The following is a 24829-nucleotide window of genomic DNA, read 5'->3' as shown; positions in this document are numbered from 1 at the left end:
TTGTACGTTTAATCTAGAGCTACGGAAATTGGTACACATATGTAACAGGCTATGACCTACAAAAAACTCTTTTTGAACCATATGCTAAACCTAACAGGAAGTCCACCATTTTGATTTATTTTGGAACGTGTTGCCATTTTTTTGGCCATTTCATTGGGGTCTTATTTTAACGAACTCCTCCTACAGTGTTTATCCGATCATCTTCAAACTTGGTGTGATTCATCTTAAGATGTTGAAGATGAAAAGTTATTGAAAGCTTTGTATTTCGTCGCACGCTGTTGGCATGGCATGCACTGTTTTTAAAGGAAAAAAAATTCCTTAAAGAAGCATTCCCATTTGTACGAAGCAGCTAGAGCTACGAAAATTTGTAGACATATGTAACAGCCCAAGATGTACAAAAAAAGTCTCTTGGTGCCCTGTGCTAAACCCAACAGGAAGTCCCTCAGGGGCCGGGCATCACATTTTGAGCTAAAAAACTCCTCTTTAACAAAGCATACCCGGCTGTACGTTTCACATAGAGTTACCAACATTTGTAGAGGTATATAACAGCCCTCGAGGTACAAAAAACTCTTTTTGAACCATATGCTAAACCTAACAGGACGTCCGCCATTTTGATTTACTTTGGAATGTGTTGCCATTTTTTTTGGCCATTTCATAGGGGTCATATTTTAACAAACTCCTCCTACAGAGTTTATCCGATCATCTTCAAACTTGGTGTGATTCATCTTAAGATGTTGAAAATGAAAAGTTATTGAAAGTTTTTTATTTCGTCACACGCTGTTGTCGTGGCATGCACTTTTTGCAAAGGAAAAAATCCTTCTTAATGAAGCATTCCCAGTTGTACGAAGCAGCTAGAGCGACGAAAAATTGTAGACATATGTAACAGCCCAGGATGTACAAAAAAGTCTCTTGGTGCCATGTGCTAAACCCTACAGGAATTCCCCCAGGGGCCGGGCATCACATTTTGAGCTAAAAAACTCCTCTTTAACGAAGCATTCCCGGTTGTACGTTTCACCTAGCGCTATGATAATTTGCAGGCGTATGCAAAAAAGTCTCTTGGAACCATGTGCTAAACCAAACAGGAAGTCTGCCATTTTGATTTATGATGGGATTTGTTGCCATTTTTTGTGGCCTTTTTCAGGGGTCATATTTTAACAAACTCCTCCTACAGAGTTTATCCGTTCATCTTCAAACTTGGTGTGTTTCATCTTAAGATGTTTAAGATGCAAAGTAATCGAAAGTTTTTTATTTTGTAACACGCTGTTGCCATAGCAATGCATTGTTTGTCAAGTGCTGCTTTTTTTTTTTTTTATACACATGAAAACTCATGAAACTTTGCAAACACATCAGACTTGTCATGAACGTGAATTTTCAGAGATTTATTGTGCAATTTGCAATAAATAGCGCCCTCTAGACATTTTTATGAAGCATTTCCGATTGTATGATTATGCTAGACCTACAAAAAAGTATTATGTAGCCATTTGCCAAACCAAAGAGGAAGTCCGCTATTTTGATTTTATTTTGGGAATTATACATAATTTTTGGCCTTCTTCATTAAACTTTGCACAGACAAGGCATGGAAAAAACTAACATTTTAAATGGTCCTTGTTCCATGTAACAGTACCCCAACGTGCCAGTACCCTGACGTGCAAGTAACCCAACGTTGTGCTCAATAGCGCCCTCTATGCATTTTTATGGAGCATTTCCAATTGTATGATTCAAGCGATACACAACTAAAGATGACTTGACCTAGATTTGTGAAAACTGGGAGGCATACCTATTAGCTTAAGACCTACAAAAAGTATTCTGTAGCCGTATGCTAAACCTAAAAGGAAGTCCGCCATTTTGAATTTATTTTGGGAATTGCGCACCATATTTTGCGTTTTGATTAAACTTTGCACACACAAGGCTTGTCAAAAACATTTTAGATGGTCCTTGTCCTATTTGACAGTACCCCAACGTGCCAGTACCCCGACGTGCAAGTACCCCAACGTGGCACGCCTTTGCTGTAGCGATGCATTGTTTGCAAAGAATTTTTTTTTTTATATATGATTCAGCTAGATGTGTGAATATTGGGAGGCATACCTATCAGCCGAATACCTCGACAAAGCATTCCATAGCAATGTGAACAAACACAAAAAGCATGGCAAAACATTTACAATTTAGACGGTTTCTTATGAAACAGTACCCTAACGTGCCAGTACCCCGACGTGCAAATACCCCAACGTGGCACGGGTTGCGAGGGCCCTTTATAGCTGCTCGCAGCTCTAGTTATTATTATTATTATTCTCCGCAAACGATCACATTTTTGAGACACTAAACGTGACCGAAAACTCACCAAACTTTACACGCACATCAGGCCTGGCGAAAAATTTGATATTTTAAAGTCGCCATACATGATAACAGAAAAATGGCTCCTTAGCGCCCCCTACATAGGTTAAACGGATCTCTGTCCCGCTACGATTGTCCGACGGCTATGAAAATTGTGTGGCACCTGTAGCACATCCCAATGAACAAAAACCTCTTTGAAGTGTGTACCCTAAAATAGACAGAAAGTGAGGTATGATCATCTGAATGTCCAATTTTGGCCCAGTTTTGTACATTTACAGGGGTCATACTTTTGCCCGCTTCTCCTACACGGTTAACCCGATTGACTTCAAACTTGGGATGTACCATCTCAACACCTGGGACAACATCATTGCGAAAAATGAAAAGTTTTTGATATACTATATGACGGCGGCGGCGCATCAAATTTAGAGTTTAAAAATTCTTACTTCACGAAGCATTGCCGGTTGTACGTTTAATCTAGAGCTACGAAAATTGGTACACATATTTAACAGGCTATGACCTACAAAAAACTCTTTTTGAACCATATGCTAAACCTAACAGGAAGTCCACCATTTTGATTTATTTTGGAACGTGTTGCCATTTTTTTGGCCATTTCATTGGGGTCTTATTTTAACGAACTCCTCCTACAGTGTTTATCCGATCATCTTCAAACTTGGTGTGATTCATCTTAAGATGTTGAAGATGAAAAGTTATTGAAAGCTTTGTATTTCGTCGCACACTGTTGTCATGGCATGCACTGTTTTTAAAGGAAAAAAAATATCCTTAAAGAAGCATTCCCATTTGTACGAAGCAGCTAGAGCTACGAAAATTTGTAGACATATGTAACAGCCCAAGATGTACAAAAAAGTCTCTTGGTGCCCTGTGCTAAACCCAACAGGAAGTCCCCCAGGGGCCGGGCATCACATTTTGAGCTAAAAAATTCCTCTTTAACAAAGCATACCCGGCTGTACGTTTCACATAGAGTTACCAAAATTTGTAGAGGTATATAACAGCCCTCGAGGTACAAAAAACTCTTTTTGAACCATATGCTAAACCTAACAGGACGTCCGCCATTTTGATTTACTTTGGAATGTGTTGCCATTTTTTTTGGCCATTTCATAGGGGTCATATTTTAACAAACTCCTCCTACAGAGTTTATCCGATCATCTTCAAACTTGGTGTGATTCATCTTAAGATGTTGAAAATGAAAAGTTATTGAAAGTTTTTTATTTCGTCACACGTTGTTGTCGTGGCATGCACTTTTTGCAAAGGAAAAAAAATCTTATTAATGAAGCATTCCCAGTTGTACGAAGCAGCTAGAGCGACGAAAAATTGTAGACATATGTAACAGTCCAGGATGTACAAAAAAGTCTCTTGGTGCCATGTGCTTAACCTAACAGGAAGTCCCCCAGGGGCCGGGCATCACATTTTGAGCTAAAAAACTCCTCTTTAACGAAGCATTCCCGGTTGTACGTTTCACCTAGCGCTATGATAATATGCAGGCATACATAAGAGCCCATGATGTACAAAAAAGTCTCTTGGAACCATGTGCTAAACCAAACAGGAAGTCTTCCATTTTGATTTATGATGGGATTTGTTGCCATTTTTTGTGGCCTTTTTCAGGGATCATATTTTAACGAACCCCTCCTACAAAATTTATCCGACTGTCTTCAAACTTGGTGTGTTTCATCTTAAGATGTTTAAGATGCAAAGTAATCGAAAGTTTTTTATTTTCTAACACGCTGTTGCCATAGCAATGCATTGTTTGTCAAGTGCTGCTTTTTTTTTTTTTTATACACATGAAAACTCATGAAACTTTGCAAACACATCAGACTTGTCATGAACATGAATTTTCAGAGATTTATTGTGCAATTTGCAATAAATAGCGCCCTCTAGACATTTTTCTGAAGCATTTCCGATTGTATGATTATGCTAGACCTACAAAAAAGTATTATGTAGCCATTTGCCAAACCAAAGAGGAAGTCCGCTATTTTGATTTTATTTTGGGAATTATACATCATTTTTGGCCTTTTTCATTAAACTTTGCACAGACAAGGCATGGAAAAAACTAACATTTTAAATGGTCCTTGTTCCATGTAACAGTTGTCAAGTGCTGCTTTTTTTTTTTTTTTTTATACACATGAAAACTCATGAAACTTTGCAAACACATCAGACTTGTCATGAACATGAATTTTTAGAGATTTATTGTGCAATTTGCAATAAATAGCGCCCTCTAGACATTTTTATGAAGCATTTCCGATTGTATGATTATGCTAGACCTACAAAAAAGTATTATGTAGCCATTTGCCAAACCAAAGAGGAAGTCCGCTATTTTGATTTTATTTTGGGAATTATGCATCATTTTTGGCCTCTTTCATTAAACTTTGCACAGACAAGGCATGGAAAAAACTAACATTTTAAATGGTCCTTGTTCCATGTAACAGTACCCCAACGTGCCAGTACCCTGACGTGCAAGTAACCCAACGTTGTGCTCAATAGCGCCCTCTATGCATTTTTATGGAGCATTTCCAATTGTATGATTCAAGCGATACACAACTAAAGATGACTTGACCAAGATTTATGAAAACTGGGAGGCATACCTATTAGCTTAAGACCTACAAAAGGTATTCTGTAGCCGTATGCTAAACCTAAAAGGAAGTCCACCATTTTGAATTTATTTTGGGAATTGCACACCATATTTTGCGTTTTGATTAAACTTTGCACACACAAGGCTTGTCAAAAAAATTTTAGATGGTCCTTGTCCGATTTGACAGTACCCCAACGTGCCAGTACCCCGACGTGCAAGTACCCCAACGTGGCCCGGGTTGCGAGGGCCCTTTATAGCTGCTCGCAGCTCTAGTTAGGGCCCGAGCAGCGATCGCTGCGAGGTCCCTATTGTTTTTGTAAAAATTATTATTATTATTATTATTATTATTATTAGGGCCCGAGCAGCTACCGCTGCGAGGTCCCTATTGTTTTTCGATCGGATTATTATTATTATTATTATTATTATTATTCTTTTTCTCCGTAAACGATCACGATTTTGGGTACCTAAACATTTACGAAAACTCACCAAACTTTGCACACTCCTCAGGCCCGGCGAAAAATTTGATATTATGAAGTCGTCATAACAACGCGACTCTATAGCGCCCCCTAGCATAGAAAAATAAAAACCAAGCCCGGCATGTTTGAGCTAGAGCAACGAAAATTGGCAGGCACGTGTAGCACCCCGAGACGCACAAAAAAGTCTATTGGGACCATGTAGCTAAAATGTACAGGAAGTGAGCTATGAATTTTTTAATGTCCAATTTTGGCCTATTTTGGCACATTCACTGTGGTCATGCTTTTTCCCCCTTTGCAAACATTTTTCATCCAATTGACTTCAAACTTGGCATTTATCATCTCAAGACCTGAGAGAACAACTGGGGAAAAAATCTTGCCTTTTCGAAATACTATATGACGGGGGCGGGGCATCAAATATTGCCTTTAAAATTTCATTTGTCCAGAAAGAGCAAATGCTTAATAACTCCCATGTTCAAGCTCCAAAAAATCTCAAACTTATCAGGCAACTTAATAGTCACGGCCTGAAAACATCTATATGATAAAATTCAGTTATCCATGTAGCGCCACCTAGTGGTAACAATAATTGTCAGACTTTACGTTTTTAGCTACTGTGCTGAGCTCGTTGAAGGGATCCAGTTGAAAATTGGTCAGAAAAGCCTTAAGATGTTGATCATGCCCCACACCGAATATTGTAACTTTTCGCCAAAGGGCGTGGCCGCTACGGTGCCGCAAAGTCTGAAGATTTCTCGTGACAACAAAAGCTGCATTAACTTGACCGAGATGATGCTATCTTCTCAAAATTGTACACAATTGATGAGAGTCCAGCTCTAAAGACATCTACTAACTTACATTTCATCTAACTGATAGCGCCACCTAGTGGCAATTTTTTTTCTTACGAATTTTCTTCTACGTTTTTCTCCAAACACGTTAACTGGACCTACCTCATATTTGCTCAGATGAGGGTTTCGGCCTTCATGATGTCACAACACGAAGTTTGTGAGTTTTCGCGAGTCGCTGTGGGCGTGGCTAAGCGCTGTTCGCCAAGAAAACAACGCCAATTTTGAGGGCCTAAACTGGCACAGAAACACACGAAACTTGGCACACACAGCTGGCCTGGCAAAATGAGCAATTTTTTATCGCCGATTGTGCTATTTTTACAAAAATGACTCAATAGCGCCCCCTAGAAATCTTTAACGAAACAGCCCCAGTTGTACGTTTAAGCAAGAACGACGAATATTTTTAGGTGTATGAGGGAGCCCAAGACCTACAAAAAAGTCTCTTGTACCCATATGCTAAAATGAACAGGAAGTGAGCTACGAATTTTTGAATGTCCCATTTTTGACGATTTTTGCACATTCACAGGGGGCAGACTTTTGCCCACTTCTCCTACACGTTTCATCCGACTGAGTTAAGACTTGGCCTGGACCATGTCAAGACCTGAGCCAACGACAGGGGGAAAAATTTTGACTTTTCAAAATACTATATGATGAGGGCGGGGCATCAAAATTTGTGTTTCGCAATGAAAAAGGATATGCTTGATAACTCCCCGGTACATGCTCCAAAAAATCCCAAACTTGACATGTATGTTTATCGTCAAGGCCTGAAGTTATCTCTATGACAACATTCAGTTATATATGCAGCGCCACCTAGCCCTTGAGGCATAAAAAAAAAATACCCCACATACGGTATTTTGTACAAAAAATGTAAACTCATTCTAAGTGTGATAACTAAGTCATTTATGAATATTCTTTTAGTTTCCACCACTCAAAATGTTCACTGGCATCAGACTTATCCAAACATATATATATTTTTATTTATTTTTGATAGCCTTTATGGACATTAAAAGCAATATCGTGAATGAAGGATATGCTTAATAACTCCACGGTACATGCTCCAAAAAAAATCCCACACTTGACATGTATGCTTATAATCAAGGCCTGAAGGTATCTCTATGACAACATTCAGTTATAAATACAGCGCCACCTAGCCCTTGAGGCATTTATATATATATATATATATATATATATATATATAAAAACCCACATACGGTGTTTTGTACAAAAAATGTACACTCATTCTAAGTGTGATAACTAAGTCATTTATGAATATTATTTTAGTTTCCACCACTCAAATTGTTCACTGGCTTCACACCGATCCAAACGTATGTACGTTTCCATTTTGTTTTATTCATTTTTGATTGCCCCTTTGGACAATAAAAGTAACATTGTGCAATGAGTACAACGAGCGATGATGTGTATATACACTTTTACAAAAAATACCAATCAGGGCAACTCATTGCCTAAAAATAAAAAAGGACGCTGATTTTTGCAGGTCTTAACAACCACCAAAACCCGTTGAGCTTGACACACACTGGCAAAAAAAAATATTCTACATGTAAACGTTTATTATGCCATTTTCAAAGAAATTTTGCTTCCAATATGCCAGTAGCCCAACGTGCAAGGACCCCAACGTGGCCCGGGCTGCGAGGGCCCTTTATAGCTGCTCGCAGCTCTAGTTATTATTATTAGGGCCCGAGCAGCGACCGCTGCGAGGTCCCTATTGTTTTTGTAAAAATTATTATTATTATTATTATTATTATTATTATTATTATTATTATTCTTTATTCTCCGCAAACGATCGCGATTTTGGGTACCTAAACATTCACGAAAACTCACCGAACTTTGCACACTACTCAGGCCCGGCGAAAAATTTGATATTATTAAGTCGTCATAACAATGCGACTCGATAGCGCCCCCTAGCGTAGAAAAATAAAAACCAAGCCCGGCACGTTTGAGCTAGAGCAACAAAAATTGGCAGGCACGTGTAGCACCCCGAGACGCAAAAAAAAAGTCTATTGGGACCATGTAGCTAAAATGTACAGGAAGTGAGCTATGAATTTTTTTATGTCCAATTTTGGCCTATTTTGGCACATTCACCGTGGTCATGCTTTTTCTCCCTTTGCAAACATTTTTCATCCAATTGACTTCAAACTTGGCATTTATCATCTCAAGACCTGAGAGAACAACTGGGCAAAACATCTTGCCTTTTTGAAATACTATATGACGGGGGCGGGGCATCAAATATTGCCTTTAAAATTTCATTTGTCCAGAAAGAGCAAATGCTTAATAACTCCCATGTTCAAGCTCCAAAAAATCTCAAACTTCTCAGGCAACGTAATAGTCACGGCCTGAAAACATCTATATGATAAAATTCAGTTATACATATAGCGCCACCTAGTGGTTACAATAAATGTCATACTTTACGTTTTTAGCTACTGTGCTGAGCTTGTTGAAGGGATCCATTTGAAAATTGGTCAGAAAAGCCTTAAGATGTTGATTATGCCCCACACCGAATATTGTAACTTTTCGCCAAAGGGCGTGGCCGCTACGGTGACGCAAAGTCTGAAGATTTTTCGTGAAAATAAAAGCTGCATTAACTTGACCGAGATGATCCTATCTTCTCAAAATTTCACACATTTGATGAGAGTCCAGCCCTAAAGACATCTACTGACTTATATTTCATCTAACTGATAGCGCCACCTAGTGGCAATTTTTTTTCTTACGAATTTTCTTCTACGTTTTTCTCCAAACACGTTAACTGGACCTACCTCATATTTGCTCAGATGAGGGTTTCGGCCTTCATGATGTCACAACACGAAGTTTGTGAGTTTTCGCGAATTGCTGTGGGTGTGGCTAAGCGCTGTTCGCCAAGAAAACAACGCCAGTTTTGAGGGTCTAAACATGCACAGAAACTCATGAAACTTGGCACACACATCTGGCCTGGTAAAATGAGCAATATTTTATTGTTGATTGTGCTATTTTTACAAAAATGACTCAATAGCACCCCCGAGAAGTTTTTAACGAAGCAGCCCCGGTTGTACGTTTAAGCAAGAACGACGAATATTTTTAGGTGTATGAGGGAGCCCAAGACCTACAAAAAAGTCTCTTGGACCCATATGCTAAAATGAACAGGAAGTTAGCTACGAATTTTTGAATGTCCCATTTTTGACAATTTTTGCACATTCACAGGGGGCAGACTTTTGCCCACTTCTCCTACACGTTTCATCTGACTGAGTTAAGACTTGACCTGGACCATGTCAAGACCTGAGCCAACGACAGGGGGAAAAATCTTGACCTTTCAAAATACTATATGATGAAGGCGGGGCATCAAAATTTGTGTTTCGCACTGAAAAAGGATATGCTTAATAACTCCCCGGTACATGCTCCAAAAAATCCCAAACTTGACATGTATGTTAATCGTCAAGGCCTGAAGCTATCTCTATGACAACATTCAGTTATATATGCAGCGCCACCTAGCCCTTGAGGCATAAAAAAAAAAAAAACCCACATACGGTATTTTGTACAAAAAATGTAAACTCATTCTAAGTGTGATAACTAAGTCATTTATGAATATTCTTTTAGTTTCCACCACTCAAAATGTTCACTGGCATCAGACTTATCCAAACATATATATATTTTTATTTATTTTTGATAGCCTCTGTGGACATTAAAAGCAATATCGTGAATGAAGGATATGCTTAATAACTCCCCGGTACATGCTCCAAAAAATCCCAAACTTGACATGTATGTTAATCGTCAAGGCCTGAAGCTATCTCTATGACAACATTCAGTTATATATGCAGCGCCACCTAGCCCTTGAGGCATAAAAAAAAAATATCCCACATACGGTATTTTGTACAAAAAATGTAAACTCATTCTAAGTGTGATAACTAAGTCATTTATGAATATTCTTTTAGTTTCCAACACTCAAAATGTTCACTGGCATCAGACTTATCCAAACATATATATATTTTTATTTATTTTTGATAGCCTCTGTGGACATTAAAAGCAATATCGTGAATGAAGGATATGCTTAATAACTCCACGGTACATGTTCCAAAAAAAATCCCACACTTGACATGTATGCTTATAATCAAGGCCTGAAGGTATCTCATGACAACATTCAGTTATAAATACAGCGCCACCTAGCCCTTGAGGCTTATATAAAAAAAAAAAAATACCCCACATACGGTATTTTGTACAAAAAATGTACACTCATTCTAAGTGTGATAACTAAGTCATTTATGAATATTCTTTTAGTTTCCACCACTCAAATTGTTCACTGGCTTCACACCGATCCAAACGTATGTACGTTTCCATTTTGTTTTATTCATTTTTGATTGCCCCTTTGGACAATAAAAGTAACATTGTGCAATGAGTACAACGAGCGATGATGTATATATACACTTTTACAAAAAATACCAATCAGGGCAACTCATTGCCTAAAAATAAATAAGGACGCAGATTTTTGCAGGTCTTAACAATCACCAAAACCCGTTGAGCTTGACACACACTGGCAAAAAAAATATTCTACATGTAAACGTTTATTATGCCATTTTCAAAGAAATTTTGCTTCCAATATGCCAGTACCCCAACGTGCCAGTACCCTAACGTGCAAGTACCCCAACATGCAAGGACCCCAACGTGGCCCGGGCTGCGAGGGCCCTTTATAGCTGCTCGCAGCTCTAGTTAGGGCCCGAGCAGCGGCGGCGGCAGTGCCGCTGCGAGGCCCGATTGTTTTTGTAGGAATTCTTCTTATTATTCTTCTTTTTCTTCTCCGCAAACAATCGCATTTTTGAGACACTAAACGTGAACGAAAACTCACCAAACTTTACACGCACATCAGGCCTGGCGAAAAATTTGATATTTTAAAGTCGCCATACATGATAACAGAAAAATGGCTCCTTAGCGCCCCCTACATAGGTTAAACGGATCCCTGTCCCGCTACGATTGTCCGACGGCTATGAAAATTGTGTGGCACCTGTAGCACATCCCAATGAACAAAAACCTCTTTGAAGTGTGTACCCTAAAATAGACAGAAAGTGAGGTATGAGTATTTAAATGTCCAATTTTTGCCAATTTTTGCACATTTACAGGGGTCATACTTTTGCCCGCTTCTCCTACACGGTTAACCCGATTGACTTCAAACTTGGGATGTACCATCTCAACACCTGGGACAACATCATTGTGAAAAATGAAAAGTTTTTGATATACTATATGACGGCGGCGGCGCATCAAATTTAGAGTTTAAAAATTCTTACTTCACGAAGCATTGCCGGTTAACCCTAACCCTAACCCTAACCCTTAAGATATTTAAGATGAAAAGTTATTGAATATTTTTATTTTGTCACAGGCCTTTGCTGTAGCGATGCATTGTTTGCAAAGAATTTTTTTTTGAGAGAGTCTAAACATGGGCAAAAACTCACAAAATGTTGCACACAGATCAGATCTCTCATGAACATGAATATTTTATAATTTGTTGTGCAATTTGTAATAAATGGCTCAATAGCGCCGTCGAGATATTTTTATGAAGTATATCCGATTGTATGGTTCAGCTAGATGTGTGAATATTGGGAGGCATACCTCTCAGCCTAATACCTCCAAAAATTATTCTATAGCCATGTGCCAATCCATTTTGATTTTATTTAATTGTGCGTCATTTTTGGCCTTCCATGAAACTTTGCAAACACAAAGCATGTCAAAAACATTTACATTTAGACTGTTTCCTATGAAACAGTACCCTAACATGCCAGTACCCCGACATGCAAATACCCCAACGTGGCCCAGGTTGCGAGGGCCCTTTATAGCTGCTCGCAGCTCTAGTTATTAGGGCCCGAGCAGCGGCGGCGGCGGTGCCGCTGCGAGGCCCTATTGTTTTTGTAGGAATTCTTCTTCTTATTATTAGGGCCCGAGCAGCGGCGGCGGCGGTGCCGCTGCGAGGCCCTATTGTTTTTGTAGGAATTCTTCTTCTTCTTATTATTATTATTATTATTATTATTATTATTATTCTCCGCAAACGATCACATTTTTGAGACACTAAACGTGACCGAAAACTCGCCAAACTTTACACGCACATCAGGCCTGGCGAAAAATTTGATATTTTAAAGTCGCCATACATGGTAACAGAAAAATGGCTCCTTAGCGCCCCCTACATAGGTTAAACGGATCCCTGTCCCGCTACGATTGTCCGACGGCTATGAAAATTGTGTGGCACCTGTAGCACATCCCAATGAACAAAAACCTCTTTGAAGTGTGTACCCTAAAATAGACAGAAAGTGAGGTATGAGTATTTAAATGTCCAATTTTTGCCAATTTTTGCACATTTACAGGGGTCATACTTTTGCCCGCTTCTCCTACACGGTTAACCCGATTGACTTCAACCTTGGGATGTACCATCTCAACACCTGGGACAACATCATTGTGAAAAATGAAAAGTTTTTGATATACTATATGACGGCGGCGGCGCATCAAATTTAGAGTTTAAAAATTCTTACTTCACGAGGCATTGCCGGTTGTACGTTTAATCTAGAGCTACGAAAATTGGTACACATATGTAACAGACTATGACCTACAAAAAACTCTTTTTGAACCATATGCTAAACCTAACAGGAAGTCCACCATTTTGATTTATTTTGGAACGTGTTGCCATTTTTTTGGCCATTTCATTGGGGCCTTATTTTAACGAACTCCTCCTACAGTGTTTATCCGATCATCTTCAAACTTGGTGTGATTCATCTTAAGATGTTGAAGATGAAAAGTTATTGAAAGCTTTGTATTTCGTCGCACGCTGTTGTCATGGCATGCACTGTTTGCAAAGGAAAAAAAATATCCTTAGAGAAGCATTGCCAGTTGTACGAAGCAGCGAGAGCTACGAAAATTTGTAGACATATGTAACAGCCCAAGATGTACAAAAAAGTCTCTTGGTGCCCTGTGCTAAACCCAACAGGAAGTCCCCCAGGGGCCGGGCATCACATTTTGAGCTAAAAAAAACTCCTCTTTAACAAAGCATACCCGGCTGTACGTTTCACCTAGAGTTACCAAAATTTGTAGAGGTATATAACAGCCCTCGAGGTACAAAAAACTCTTTTTGAACCATATGCTAAACCTAACAGGACGTCCGCCATTTTGATTTACTTTGGAATGTGTTGCCATTTTTTTTGGCCATTTCATAGGGGTCATATTTTAACAAACTCCTCCTACAGAGTTTATCCGATCATCTTCAATCTTGGTGTGATTCATCTTAAGATGTTGAAAATGAAAAGTTATTGAAAGTTTTTTATTTCGTCACACGCTGTTATCGTGGCATGCACTTTTTGCAAAGGAAAAAAATCCTTCTTAATGAAGCATTCCCAGTTGTACGAAGCAGCTAGAGCGACGAAAAATTGTAGACATATGTAACAGCCCAGGATGTACAAAAATGTCTCTTGGTGCCATGTGCTAAACGCAACAGGAAGTCCCCCAGGGGCCGGGCATCACATTTTGAGCTAAAAAACTCCTCTTTAACGAAGCATTCCCGGTTGTACGTTTCACCTAGCACTATGATAATTTTCAGGCATACATAAGAGCCCACGATGTACAAAAAAGTCTCTTGGAACCATGTGCTAAACCAAACAGGAAGTCCGCCATTTTGATTTATGATGGGATTTGTTGCCATTTTTTGTGGCCTTTTTCAGGGGTCATATTTTAACGAACCCCTCCTACAAAATTTATCCGACTGTCTTCAAACTTGGTATGTTTCATCTTAAGATGTTTAAGATGCAAAGTAATCGAAAGTTTTTTATTTTGTCACACGCTGTTGCCATAGCAATGCATTGGAATTGCACACCATATTTTGCGTTTTGATTAAACAGACAAAGCATTCCCGGTTGTACGTTTCACCTAAAGCTATGATAATTTGCAGGCAAACATAAGAGCTCAGGATGTACAAAAAAAGTCTCTTGGAGCCATATGCTAAAACAATCAGGAAGTCCACCATTTTGATTTACGTTGGGATTTGTAGCCATTTTTTGCGGCCTTTTTTAGGGGTCATATTTTAACGAACTCCTCCTACAAAATTTATCCGACTGTCTTTAAACTTGGTGTGCTTCATCTTAAGATGTTTAAGATGCAAAGTTATCGAAAGTTATTTATTTTGTCGCACGCCGTTGTCATGGCGATGCATTGTTTGGCAAGTAAAATGCTGCTTTTTTTTTTTGGTCTAAACATGTGCAAAAACTCATGAAACTTTACACACACATCAGGCTTGTCATCAGCATGAATATTTTAGAGATTTCTTATTCAATTTGCAATAAATGGTTCAATAGCGCCCTCTAGACATTTTTATGAAGCTTTTGCAAATGTTTTGTGTTTTATGATTCAGCTAGATTTGTAAAAATTGGGATACCTATCAGCCTAAGACTTACAAAAAGGTTTCTAAAGCCATATACTGAATCAAAAAGGAAGTCTGCCATTTTGATTTACTTTGGTATTTGTAGCCATTTTTTGGGGCCTTTTATAGGGGTCATATTTTCAACAGAACTTATCAGATCGTCTTCATTCTTTGGCGTGTTTCATCTTAAGATATTTAAAGGGACACTTTACTTATTGATCCATTTTTAGCAGCAAAAAGTTGCTACTTTTTCAATAATTAATTTGGTGACGTGATTATTTTTTTATGTACATTTAATAACTTTTAAACCGATGTTAAAATGAATCGATCGCCGGCATGTTTGTTACACGTGACTAAATAACCCGGATGTTTACGTCACTAGTGTGTAAACGCTACACGATGGAAGCGCTATGCAACGCAGCCGTGCATCTAGCGTCAAACCCGGAAGGATTAAACCTTATCGCTTCGAGCCAACACGACAAAATAACCCTACCGAAGGAAAGTCTGCCTTGGATGTGAAAGTTGTGGCGCCAGATGGTCTTTTCGGGCACAAAATAAACTTTAATGAACGAGTGAATCAGGCGGTTGTTGAGTGGTGTTCGTGCGGGAGCTGCACAGGAATGGACAATCCGCTAATGAATGTGTGCTGTCTGGAAATAAAAGAAATCGAGGATCGGTTCCTTGCGGACAATCTCAACTGCATCCTGGAACATCAGACATTCAACATGGCAATACTAAATAGACATTCTCAGGATAGCTTTGGTTGCGATGAAAGATGTGAAGAAGAAAAGTCTTGGAGGAGCCAATATCCAACAGGTAAAGTGACACACAGCACGAGCAATGCAAAACGTGTGGAACTGACAAACTATTTCAGGAAAAAGAAAAAAATAGTAAAATTATATGTATCGTCGTGACAGCGCCCAACCTCCCCTAGCTGTTTTTTTTTCTTTTTTTGCGTAGCGTCCCGATGATGTAAACGAAAGCTTGCAAGAAGGTTGTGTATTAACCGTGTTTATTTATAGACAAAATGAAGTAAGGAAATGCGAGACGCCGTTACCTAGGCTGGTTATCAATGGTTGGGATCCGAACGAAATTAATAGAAATGCAAATGAAACTGGAATGCACCACAGGAAGAACAGCGGGACAGAACACAAATGTAGTACGTCGCACATGCCGATGATAATGACACTAATCCACATTCAATAAATTTTTTGTTAAAATAAGATTATGAACATGGTCAATTTGTGAACGATACACAACTTACGAGCTAATAAAACATAACGTCCGCGCCTGCTTGTCCTTGCCGGGAGGTCGACAGCACTTAGCAAGCCATTTTCTACGCAAATAGTCTTTTTTTTTTTTGGGATAACATACCAGTGTGCTCCTCGCGGGTTTTTCCTTGACGACACCTTGCAAAATTTTGCAATACAGTAAGGCATAAGTGACGTTTGTGTCTTACTCGTCGTTCTGTCTGCGTGAACTACTGTTCGCCAAGCGAGTATACACACTTGTTACGTCACCACTTGAGGGCGTTCCAACACGGAAGTACTTCTATGTTGAAAAAAGTTAAATAAATCAATATTGGGGTGTATTCTTCAGCTCTTATGCATGTTTCGTAGCTAAACTAACTATTTACTGCCAATCAAGCCATACATGTAAAATTAAAGGTGCCTTCCTTTAAGATGAAAAGTTATTGAAATTTTTTGTCACGCCTTTGCTCTAGCAATGCATTGTTTGCAAAGAATTTTTTTTTGAAAAAAGTTATTGAAAGATGAAAAGTTATTGAATTTTTTTATTTTGTCACACGCCTTTGCTGTAGCCATGCATTGTTTGTGAAGAAAAATGCTTTTTTGAGAGTCTAAATATGGGTGAAAACTCACAAAACTTTGCACACACACCAGACCTGTCTGGAACATGAATATTTTATTTAGAGATTTGTTGTGCAATTTGTAATAAATGGCTCAATAGCGCCCTCTAGACATTTTTATGAAGTCTTTCCGATTATATGATTCAGCTAGATGTGTGAATATTGGCAGGCATGCCGAATATATTCAAAAAGTATTCTATATAGCCATGTGCCAATCCATTTTGATTTTATTTTGTTAATTGTGCATCGTTTTTGGCCTTTCCATGAAACTTTAAAAACACAAAGCATGGCAAAAACGTTTACAATTTAGATGGTTTCCTATTTGACAGTACCCCAACATGCCAGTACCCCAACGTGCAAATACCCCAACGTGGCCCGGGTTGCGAGGGCCCTTTATAGCTGCTCGCAGCTCTAGTTATTCTTATTATTATTATTCTCCGCAAACAATCGCATTTTTGAGACACTAAACGTGACTGAAAACTCACCAAACTTTACACGCACATCAGGCCTGGCGAAAAATTTGATATTTTAAAGTCGCCATACATGATAACAGAAAAATGGCTCCTTAGCGCCCCCTACATAGGTTAAACGGATCCCTGTCCCGCTACGATTGTCCGACGGCTATGAAAATTGTGTGGCACCTGTAGCACATCCCAATGAACAAAAACCTCTTTGAAGTGTGTACCCTAAAATAGACAGAAAGTGAGGTATGAGTATTTAAATGTCCAATTTTTGCCAATTTCTGCACATTTACAGGGGTCATACTTTTGCCCGCTTCTCCTACACGGTTAACCCGATTGACTTCAAACTTGGGATGTACCATCTCAACACCTGGGACAACATCATTGTGAAAAATGAAAAGTTTTTGATATACTATATGACGGCGGCGGCGCATCAAATTTAGAGTTTAAAAATTCTTACTTCACGAAGCATTGCTGGTTGTACGTTTAATCTAGAGCTACGAAAATTGGTACACATATGTAACAGGCTATGACCTACAAAAAACTCTTTTTGAACCATATGCTAAACCTAACAGGAAGTCCACCATTTTGATTTATTTTGGAACGTGTTGCAATTTTTTTGGCCATTTCATTGGGGTCTTATTTTAACGAACTCCTCCTACAGTGTTTATCCGATCATCTTCAAACTTGGTGTGATTCATGTTAAGATGTTGAAGATGAAAAGTTATTGAAAGCTTTGTATTTCGTCGCACGCTGTTGTCATGGCATGCACTGTTTTTAAAGGAAAAAAAATATCCTTAAAGAAGCATTCCCATTTGTACGAAGCAGCTAGAGCTACGAAAATTTGTAGACATATGTAACAGCCCAAGATGTACAAAAAAGTCTCTTGGTGCCCTGTGCTAAACCCAACAGGAAGTCCCCCAGGGGCCGGGCATCACATTTTGAGCTAAAAAACTCCTCTTTCACAAAGCATACCCGGCTGTACGTTTCACATAGAGTTACCAACATTTGTAGAGGTATATAACAGCCCTCGAGGTACAAAAAACTCTTTTTGAACCATATGCTAAACCTAACAGGACGTCCGCCATTTTGATTTACTTTGGAATGTGTTGCCATTTTTTTTGGCCATTTCATAGGGGTCATATTTTAACAAACTCCTCCTACAGAGTTTATCCGATCATCTTCAAACTTGGTGTGATTCATCTTAAGATGTTGAAAATGAAAAGTTATTGAAAGTTTTTTATTTCGTCACACGCTGTTGTCGTGGCATGCACTTTTTGCAAAGGAAAAAAAATCCTTCTTAATGAAGCATTCCCAGTTGTACGAAGCAGCTAGAGCGACGAAAAATTGTAGACATATGTAACAGCCCAGGATGTACAAAAAAAGTCTCTTGGTGCCATGTGCTAAACCCAACAGGAAGTCCCCCAGGGGCCGGGCATCACATTTTGAGCTAAAAAACTCCTCTTTAACGAAGCATTCCCGGTTGTACGTTTCACCTAGCGCTATGATAATTTGCAGGCATACATAAGAGCCCATGATGTACAAAAAAGTCTCTTGGAACCATGTGCTAAACCAAACAGGAAGTCTGCCATTTTGATTTATGATGGGATTTGTTGCCATTTTTTGTGGCCTTTTTCAGGGGTCATATTTTAACGAACCCCTCCTACAAAATTTATCCGACTGTCTTCAAACTTGGTGTGTTTCATCTTAAGATGTTTAAGATGCAAAGTAATCGAAAGTTTTTTTATTTTGTAACACGCTGTTGCCATAGCAATGCATTGTTTGTCAAGTGCTGCTTTTTTTTTTTTTTTTATACACGTGAAAACTCATGAAACTTTGCAAACACATCAGACTTGTCATGAACATGAATTTTCAGAGATTTATTGTGCAATTTGCAATAAATAGCGCCCTCTAGACATTTTTATGAAGCATTTCCGATTGTATGATTATGCTAGACCTACAAAAAAGTATTATGTAGCCATTTGCCAAACCAAAGAGGAAGTCCGCTATTTTGATTTTATTTTGGGAATTATACATCATTTTTGGCCTTTTTCATTAGACTTTGCACAGACAAGGCATGGAAAAAACTAACATTTTAAATGGTCCTTGTTCCATGTAACAGTACCCCAACGTGCCAGTACCCTGACGTGCAAGTAACCCAACGTTGTGCTCAATAGCGCCCTCTATGCATTTTTATGGAGCATTTCCAATTGTATGATTCAAGCGATACACAACTAAAGATGACTTGACATAGATTTGTGAAAACTGGGAGGCATACCTATTAGCTTAAGACCTACAAAAAGTATTCTGTAGCCGTATGCTAAACCAAAAAGGAAGTCCGCCATTTTGAATTTATTTTGGGAATTGCGCACCATATTTTGCGTTTTGATTAAACTTTGCACACACAAGGCTTGTCAAAAACATTTTAGATGGTCCTTGTCCTATTTGACAGTACCACAACGTGCAAGTACCCTAACGTGGCCCGGGTTGCGAGGGCCCTTTATAGCTGCTCGCAGCTCTAGTTATTCTTTTTCTTTATTATTCTTTTCCGCAAACAATCACATTTTTGAGACACTAAACGTGAACGAAAACTCACCAAACTTTACACACACGTCAGGCCTGGCGAAAAATGTGATATTTTAAAGTCGCCATAGGTGATAACAGAAAAATGGCTCCATAGCGCCACCTACATAGGTTAAACGGATCCCTGACCCGCTACGATTGTCCGACGGCTATGAAAATTGTGTGGCACCTGTATCACATCCCGATGAACAAAAACCTCTTTGATGTGTGTACCCTAAAGTAGACAGAAAGTGAGGTATGATCATCTGAATGTCCAATTTTGGCCCAGTTTTGCACATTTACATGGATCATACTATTGCCCGCTTCTCCTACACGGTTAACCCGATTGACTTCAAACTTGGGCTGTACCATCTCAACACCTGGGACAACATCATTGTGAAAAATGAAAAGTTTTTGATATACTATATGACGGCGGCGGCGCATCAAATTTAGAGTTTAAAAATTCTTACTTCACGAAGCATTGCTGGTTGTACGTTTAATCTAGAGCTACGAAAATTGGTACACATATGTAACAGGCTATGACCTACAAAAAACTCTTTTTGAACCATATGCTAAACCCAACAGGAAGTCCGCCAGAGGCGGGGCATCAAATTTTGCGTTTCAAAATTCTTACTTAAAGAAGCATTCCCGGCTGTACGTTTCACCGAGTGTTACCAAAATTTGAAGACATATGTAACAGCCCTCAAGGTACAAAAAACTCCTTTTGAACCATATGCTAAACCTAACAGGAAGTCCGCCATTTTGATTTAATTTGGAACGTGTTGCCATTTTTTTGGCCGTTTCATAGGGGTCTTATTTTAACGAACTCCTCCTACAGAGTTTATCCCATCATCTTCAAACTTGGTGTGATTCATCTTAAGATGTTGAAGATGAAAAGTTATTGAAAGCTTTTTCTTTCGTCGCACGCTGTTGCCGTGGCATGCACTTGTTTGCAAAGGAAAAAAATTCTTCTTAAGGAAGAATTCCCAGTTGTTCGAAGCAGCTAGAGCTACGAAAATTTGTAGACATATGTAACAGCCCACAATGTACAAAAAAGTCTCTTGGTGCTATGTGCTAAACCCAACAGGAAGTCCCCCAGGGGCCGGGCATCACATTTTGAGCTAAAAAAAAACTCCTCTTTAACGAAGCATTCCCGGTTGTACGTTTTACCTAGAGTTACCAAAATTTGAAGACATATGTAACAGGCCTCGAGGTACAAAAAACTATTTTTGAACCATATGCTAAACCTAACAGGAAGTCCGCCATTTTGATTTAATTTGGAACATGTTGCCATTTTTTTGGCCGCTTCATAGGGGTCTTATTTTAACGAACTCCTCCTACAGAGTTTATCCCATCATCTTCAAACTTGGTGTGATTCATCTTAAGATGTTGAAGATGAAAAGTTATTGAAAGCTTTTTATTTCATCGCACGCTGTTGCCGTGGCATGCACTTGTTTGCAAAGGAAAAAAAATCTTCTTAAGGAAGAATTCCCAGTTGTACGAAGCAGCTAGAGCTACGAAAATTTGTAGACATATGTAACAGCCCACAATGTACAAAAAAGTCTCTTGGTGCTATGTGCTAAACCCAACAGGAAGTCCCCCATTTTGTGCTAAAAAAACCCCTCCTCTTTAACGAAGCATTCACGGTTGTACGTTTCACCTAGAGCTATGATAATTTGGAGGCATACATAAGAGCCCACGATGTACAAAAAAAGTCTCTTGGAACCATATGCTAAACCAAACAGGAAGTCTGACATTTTGATTTACTTTGGTATTTGTAGCCACTTTTTGGGGCCTTTTATAGGGGTCATATTTTCTGCAAAACTTATCACATCGTCTTCATTCTTTGGCATGTTTCATCTTAAGATATTTAAGATGAAAAGTTATTGAATTTTTTTATTTTGTCACACGCCTTTGCTGTAGCGATGCATTGTCTGCAAAGAAATTTTTTTTTTAGAGAGTCTAAACATGGGCAAAAACTCACAAAATTTTGCACACAGATCAGATCTCTCACGAACATGAATATTTTATAATTTGTTGTGCAATTTGTAATAAATGGCTCAATAGCGCCTTCTAGATATTTTTATGAAGTATATCCGATTATATGGTTCAGCTAGATGTGTGAATATTGGGAGGCATACCTATCAGCCTAATACTTCCAAAAATTATTCTATAGCCATGTGCCAATCCATTTTGATTTTATTTTAATTGTGCATCATTTTTGGCCTTCCATGAAACTTTGCAAACACAAAGCATGTCAAAAACATTTACAATTTAGATGGTTTCCTATGAAACAGTACCCCAACATGCCAGTACCCCGACATGCAAATACCCCAACGTGGCCCAGGTTGCGAGGGCCCTTTATAGCTGCTCGCAGCTCTAGTGTTTTATTGTTATTTTATTTTGGGTGTTTGTTTTGTCTTCATGTAATATTGCACTCAGGTGGTATTTGTCATTTCCTGTGCTCTTATTTGTGTATGCTACGTCATAGTTACCTAAGTTACCAAGAGCAGTATGAATGTGGGACAATAATTCAGATACCCTTGATATTTCCTTTGTCGTGATAATTTTATTTCTGTGATTTGATTTTTTGTTGTTGTTGTAAAATTCAAAATAATATTAGGGCAAAAATGCACAAGTTCCCAAAAGTATGTTACTCTTACCTTAATGGTATTGACAATCACTCCAAGTACAGTATGGCCGCTGTAAGATTCACTGAGATGAAACTCTCCTCGTAGAGAATGAAATACACCATTCATCACACGCTTAACCTAAAGTATAAAAAGAGGTCTTGTCATCTTCAGTCAAATCATTTCAAAGTAAAAAAGGCTCTTAACTTTAACCCCCTTTGTTAACAAACAGAAAAAAAAATAGAACCTTGAACAATGATTGAACGGATGGGTAAGTGATATTTTGATCTTCAAAAACTTCAGCAATCTGTTATACAAAAAATATATAGAATTACGGGCTTGTCAGGTGTCAATGGCATAGAAATTAAACTTTTAAAGATGGAATAAAAACCATACTTAATCAGAGTCAACTGGAGAGTTTAAACAATCAGGGCAATTGCCTTGATAGATGTTTTTTTTTTTGGGGGGGGGGGGTTAATGTTGCAGATTCTGTTATTGATGGTGAATAAAAATCCCTGAAAGCTTGAAGAGAAAAAAGGAGTGGATCTTAGGTGTGTGCTTAAAAAAAAAAAAAAAAAAAAAGATACGGGAAGCGTTGTAGACCTCTTTACAACACATTTATTAATATGAGGCATCAGAATCGATATTGCAGATTCATTCATAAAGTTTCCCGGCGTGTCTCTGAGAGCTACTCCTTGCTGTGCAATGCACACAATTGGAGCAGGCACGGCGGTGACGTACACCGCAAGTGCTGGTAACCCTTAGAACAGTGATCGTCACTATATTATTTTTTACACAAAAGCCACATTAGCGGAGCAAAGTCAACGTGGGAGCCCCTTTAGCTATAATGTCATCAAATCAACCCCAACAATAAGCTTGCCTTGAACACTGATGGGAGCACACTGTGTTGCCATGTTTGACAGTTACCCCTGTTTTGAAAACATTGACTGAGATGAAAACACACTTTTGCATGTTTGTCATGTAATGTTCGTTATATATAGACCCAGTGTGACGTCACGTTGAAGTGCACCCACAAAGAGTACGAGGATATGCTCAGATCATTTTATATCAGGTAGTTTTTCTCTTTTTTATATACAGTTGGTCATAGCATTAACCTCTGATTGTAAAATCGAGGCAGATGTGATGAATGAGCCATTATCTTTAGTGAAACAATCATACTTTTTTTTTTTTTTTTTTTTTGCATAAGTAGTCAAGTCATTTTGAACAAAAAGTTAACGATTTAAAACGATTATTACAATTAACACTAACTCGGGCTTGATTTCTGCTGAGGAATGTGTCGTAAACGACGTGCGGTCTGTTGGTTAGCAGCTAGCAAGCTAAGATAGCTTGAAGACTTCGATATACAGCAAGACGACACAAACGGACACAAACGATTTTAATGAATGACAATTTACACCATGAAAGTAGTGATCGACGTACTGTTTCAACCAAAAACAACATACCTTAGGCTTCCATTTCCACTTTGCCCCCCAACAAACTCCACTTTTTTGTAGCTAGCGGCTCCAAACGACTGGTTTCAATGATTCGCAGTATTGTAGTGTCCTACTCGGGAAGTTTTTTGTGACACTTGACAATTCCATAGAAAACTTATTGCATTTTTTCGATTTATTGTGCAGCCCTAAAAGGTAGCACCAATGTTTTTTGTTATGTCTACAAAGAAGAGAAGACTGCACCTAACTACAAATCAAATAGAAGTCTAAATTGCTGCTTTGTTAAATTCGGGGTAACAAAGACTGGTTTCAACTGTTGGTTCAATTCTGAATGACCTAAACAGAGTACAACCTCACGGGCATTCATCTTTTTGTCACTGTGTGCATGTAGGGAAAAACATCATCATTTACCTCTTTTGTTGTATGTGTTAAACTTTCTTGCTCATTCAGTTTCATCTCAAGTTCAGCCACTCGTCTCTCGAGTAACTCCTTAACACTGGCACTGTGTGACCCCTGGTATTTGTAGTTAGAATAGAATAGAAATGTGCATAAGTTAGGACCAGAGAAGAAGAGGGAGTTAAATTAAAATATAGCCCTTTTTTTCCTGGTACCACAATTTAGAATTTCAAAACAAAATTATCCTCTTATAGTGTTATGGTCATGCTTTGTTGACACGTAAGTGCATAAATCCTCTCATGTAGACGCAAGGACACACGTGAAAATGTTTCAAATTGCACTGTAAAAAATCTCAAAAAGACAACTATGAATAGAATGAAATAAAGCATGTTGCTCTATTAACAAAAAATAACAAAAAAAAGAAAGAAAAAAAAACAGGTCTTTGAGATACATTAAACTTGCCTGCTCCTGTTTCAACTTCAACTCCAGCAGATTTCTCTCATCTTTAAGGTGAGCCATCTCTTTTAGATGCTTTTCTTTAGCTGATGCTAAAGCCTGCTCGCACTTCACTGTCCACTTTTCCTCTAGCTCTGCTTTCAGTTGACATGCCTGACAAAAAAAAAAATTAATATTCAAAGTTTGCAATTAGACTTTAAAGTTAGTTAAAATCATCATTTTTCAATCATCCGGGTTTTCAAATAAAATGTTCGGTGTGTTCCAACTTTGACTGCTTATTGTCACAACATCCATCTTTTGATGACCTATCTATCTAGACCAGTGGTGTCAAACATCCGGCCCGTGGGCCAGATCAGGCCCGCAAAGGGGTGTAAGGGGTGTAATCCGGCCCACCAGATGATTTTGTAA

General features: G+C 38.6%; 1 protein-coding gene across 5 annotated transcripts in view; it reads right to left on the bottom strand.

Moving 5' to 3' along the window:
- Window positions 1–24829, bottom strand: part of fkbp15b (FKBP prolyl isomerase family member 15b) — a 155282-nt gene that overhangs the window by 28389 nt on the left and 102064 nt on the right. For all 5 annotated transcript variants that reach the window (XM_077523047.1, XM_077523043.1, XM_077523045.1 and 2 more), the window contains 3 exons: window positions 24428–24574; window positions 23981–24082; window positions 22152–22259 (listed from right to left, as the gene is read on the bottom strand). In XM_077523047.1, coding sequence (XP_077379173.1) covers window positions 22152–22259; window positions 23981–24082; window positions 24428–24574 — 357 coding nt within the window. The remainder of the gene's footprint in view (window positions 1–22151; window positions 22260–23980; window positions 24083–24427; window positions 24575–24829) is intronic.

The sequence above is a fragment of the Festucalex cinctus genome, chromosome 5, assembly GCF_051991245.1.
Source record: "Festucalex cinctus isolate MCC-2025b chromosome 5, RoL_Fcin_1.0, whole genome shotgun sequence".
Classification (NCBI taxonomy): domain Eukaryota; kingdom Metazoa; phylum Chordata; class Actinopteri; order Syngnathiformes; family Syngnathidae; genus Festucalex; species Festucalex cinctus.
The sequence above is the reverse complement of the archived record's forward strand: the minus strand, read 5'-3'. Positions and strand labels throughout refer to the sequence as shown.